Source organism: Akebia trifoliata, unplaced genomic scaffold (assembly GCF_017979445.1).
Source record: "Akebia trifoliata isolate Shusen 1 unplaced genomic scaffold, ASM1797944v1 Contig00583, whole genome shotgun sequence".
NCBI lineage: Eukaryota > Viridiplantae > Streptophyta > Magnoliopsida > Ranunculales > Lardizabalaceae > Akebia > Akebia trifoliata.
This window is the reverse complement of record NW_028237119.1, coordinates 173-3,700: the sequence shown is the minus strand read 5'-3', so window position 1 is coordinate 3,700 and position 3,528 is coordinate 173. Positions and strand designations below refer to the sequence as shown.

At 34.1% G+C, this 3,528-nt stretch overlaps 1 protein-coding gene across 1 annotated transcript; it reads right to left on the bottom strand.

Moving 5' to 3' along the window:
- Window positions 1-685: 685 nt before the first annotated feature.
- Window positions 686-3,061, bottom strand: LOC147381306 (calcium-transporting ATPase 4, plasma membrane-type-like). Its single transcript, XM_086430601.1, has 3 exons — window positions 2,869-3,061; window positions 2,448-2,749; window positions 686-1,224 (listed from the first exon to the last, which is right to left on the bottom strand). Exons 1-3 carry the CDS (start codon window positions 3,008-3,010, stop codon window positions 919-921), a joined length of 750 nt encoding a protein of 249 aa, XP_086286727.1. The 5' UTR covers window positions 3,011-3,061; the 3' UTR covers window positions 686-918.
- Between the last annotated feature and the right edge of the window lie 467 nt (window positions 3,062-3,528).

The following is a 3,528-nucleotide window of genomic DNA, read 5'->3' as shown; positions in this document are numbered from 1 at the left end:
TGTTTCCTCCTCTCCACAGCCTCGTTGGCAATATTTTTAATGTATGACAGAAATTGAGATATCTTGAGGGACCAATACTTGTCAACATGGGCATAGGAATAGACTGAAATTAATGTTTTGATTCTTATTGACAGCTGACAAGGCACAATCATTGTTATAGCTTATGACAGTGATGCGCATCAAAGGGACACACAATTTATTCAATTTTTGAGCACAAGAAGCATTTCGGCAAAGAGTTTAATACCAAGTACTTCCGTAGTGTTGGGTATGTTCTGAATATAGAGGTTGGAAGGTCAAGAGTAAGAGCATCATCTATCAAAGTATCTATTCTATTAGACCTGTTAAGGATACTGGTCTTCAAAGCTCTAAACCAATTGACACACCTAAGAAGCGTGACAACCCCCAAAAATATGACATCTTAAACAAATACTAATTGAAGGTTTAAAATCTTGTTTCAATGCGATGTTTATTCAAGAAAAACAAACATAGTTTTGACTGAAACATTCTGAGACAATCGATATATTCCAAATGGAACAAAACTTTGAACCATGATCCTAATAGCTATCAAGAGTATCAGGAGAATATTCAGATGTGAATGAACTTTCACCTCCAGCTATTGTAGAAGGAAATTTAAAACCTGGAAAAGCAAGAGAAACTGAGAATGGATTTATGGCAGATACCGTAGTTGTAATTTGTAAACAAACCTTTATTGAATATTTGCAGCTGAAACCGACACCAGCGCCATGGAGTGGACATCAACTCTGTCTCTACTCTAGATATATACATGGTTCATGCCCACAACAAAAATTGTATTTACAACAGAGGAACCAAAACAACACTAGGATTGAATGTGAATATATGATAGCAGCCCAAGCCATTAGATACAAGGAAATTGATGGATATACCTTTCTGTATAAGTTAATCCAGTTTCAATGCCTTGCGTTCATGTTGTACTATATTGAGGAAATATAACCGATTTATTACATCAGTGGGAATACACTTCAATATAACTGCACCGACCATACTTACAGATCCTATAAGGATGCTGAGAAACCACAATTGCCAGCTTAGAGGTACAGTGCTTGCAACGGTTCCAAGGAACTCGACTATTATCACTTGGAAAGTGATTATGGAGACCATGATGGTAATGAAGACCGGGCTGTTGAACATGCCATTGAAAACATTTATCTTTTCTATCTCACGGCTGTTTATTTCATTGAATATCTGTTAGGATAAGAACAGGGAAGAAAATAAGACTACTCAGTGTTTGGTCTTTGGAAGTTTCAATGGCTTAACAAGAAATCATGTAGTAAGACACTAGAACATTATAAATGAACATGTAAGGGTGAAGGAAAATTATTTGAAATCGATATGTTAAATATCTTAGTTCAAACTGTTTAAAACTTGCAGCAATAATTTGGAAAAAAAAAAAAAAAAAGAAGGAATTTTACATAACATATTGCATAACAATTTTTTTTTTTTTGAAAAGGAAAATAGTAAGAGAGAGAGGTGGTTTGGCCTCTACTTAGTTCATCTCCCTCTTCTCCAAAGAAACAAGAAAGAAATTATATAACGGCCATCAGAATAACTTAAAAAGATCACTCAGCCCCCACTTATGACTCAATAACTAAACTTATAAAATAAGAATATTCTTAACAAAAATGTTTTGTGTGAATGACATGTAAAACTTTTCATATCAATACCCATTGAAAAACGTTTTGGGTTAAAAAAAACTTTGCTAGGCAAACAAGGTGGTCAGTTGTCAACATGGGAGCGGGTTCAATGGGATTTGAACCTAGGTTGTAGGATGAACACTACACATGCCTTTTGGAATATTAGCTAAGTTGGTACCTTCTCTCTCTCTCTCTCTCTGTGAGTGTGTGTGTGATTTGAAAATAAATGAGTTTCTAGTCGTGGAATATCAAATGTGTCAGACTTGAACCAAACAAATATTGAACCAATCCCTCCACCCTCTATATAAATTGCTTCTACATGAACCTCTATCTAGATGGAACAACATTAAATGGGGAGATTCCTCTCCCTACTTTAGATAGACGATAAAGAATCTTTGTTTTTCTTTTTCTCCCTGATTCATGATCTTTGAAACTGAACATATGGATACTTCTTTTGTTTGGTTGTTTTCTTCAACTCAAATGTTGGGTAAAACTGGCAATAATTTCTTCTCCACACAATGAAATGATTCGTTAAACATTCTGAGACGTTCCAAGTCATTATGATACATTCAAAATTAAGTATAGATCTTTTCAATACATACTGAAATATTTCAGCATAAATTTAAAATTTCAAAACATATAGGAATTTTTGGGTCCGGATTGTAAAAAAAGCAGAATGTTTTCAACCACAGCATTCCAAGACTTTGATCCATGTATAGATCATATGGTGCAGATCATATATAACAATTTGAGATAAAGTCTTCAAATTCATACCTGGCAAAACACAAAAGAATTGAATATGAAGGTATTGAGAATAGAATCAGCATCAGAACCACTAAGTTTCAAAAGCCGCTTCCCGTCGAAATTGAGAACTGCAAGGATAACCAATTGATAAATACTCTGACCAATAATATTCTTCCACATGTTCAGGGTGATGAAATTTGCACCCCTGTCAACTGGAAGTTTTTTCATTAGTATGTCGTTTGGAGGAGGTTCTGTAGCCAACGCCAGTGCACCGAGTATGTCCATAATCATGTTGACCCACAGCAATTGAACGACAGTAAAAGGAGCATGTCCTGATAATTAAATGAAAAATTAGGATTGTTATTTACATACTTCCAAGCAAAGAACATTTTACTTGACTGTACCCTAGAGGATGATTATAAAAAAATCTTAGCTTTAGGGACCAACACACCTGAGATGCATGCAGAAACAAAATTGATCATAAGAGAAACAAGATTAACTGTCAACTGGAACTGCACAAAATTTTGAATGTTCACGTAAACAGCACGGCCCCATTTAGCTAGATTTACAATAGTTGTAAAATTATCATCCATTATGATGACATCTGCATTTTCTTTCGCAACCTGTCAATTAAATCAGCAAAATATAAGATTAAGGACAAAAAGAAATTTAGAAAACAATACATGAATGGATTAAGCAACAAAGTAGAAGGTGTCTACATTTCATAATCTTGAAAGGCATTTAAGGTGAAACCATGCCTAACATGACAAATACCATTTACAAGCTTTGTTCCCTAGTATAATAGTTTTTTATAAGCCATTAGTTGCTTGTACTTCGTAGAGCATTCAAATATAAGTATGGATCCTGCTTGTGCTTCATTGAAAAAATAATTGACAACACACGAAATAGTGTCAATATTTACTACTTGGTATATATGTTTTTTCATAAGTACTTGATCCGCAGCTAAATTCATCACCAATGACAGCCAATAGATAACTTTTAAAGTGTAACCAGAAACCTCTTTACATTTTTTATATATAACTCTTAACATTTTACAAAAAGAAGAAAAAATAACGAAAGGGAAAAGGCAAATAACAAAATTGCACCAGCA

What these genes read in the sequence shown, in the direction of transcription:
- LOC147381306 (XM_086430601.1), bottom strand. Translation starts at nt 3,010, where the DNA reads ATGGATGATAATTTTACAACTATTGTAAATCTAGCTAAATGGGGCCGT. An exon ending in TGTTTCTGCATGCATCTCAG is followed by an intron (nt 2,750 to 2,868) that starts GTGTGTTGGTCC and finishes TTTAATTATCAG; the next exon opens with GACATGCTCCTTTTACTGTC. An exon ending in ATTCTTTTGTGTTTTGCCAG is followed by an intron (nt 1,225 to 2,447) that starts GTATGAATTTGA and finishes TTATCCTAACAG; the next exon opens with ATATTCAATGAAATAAACAG.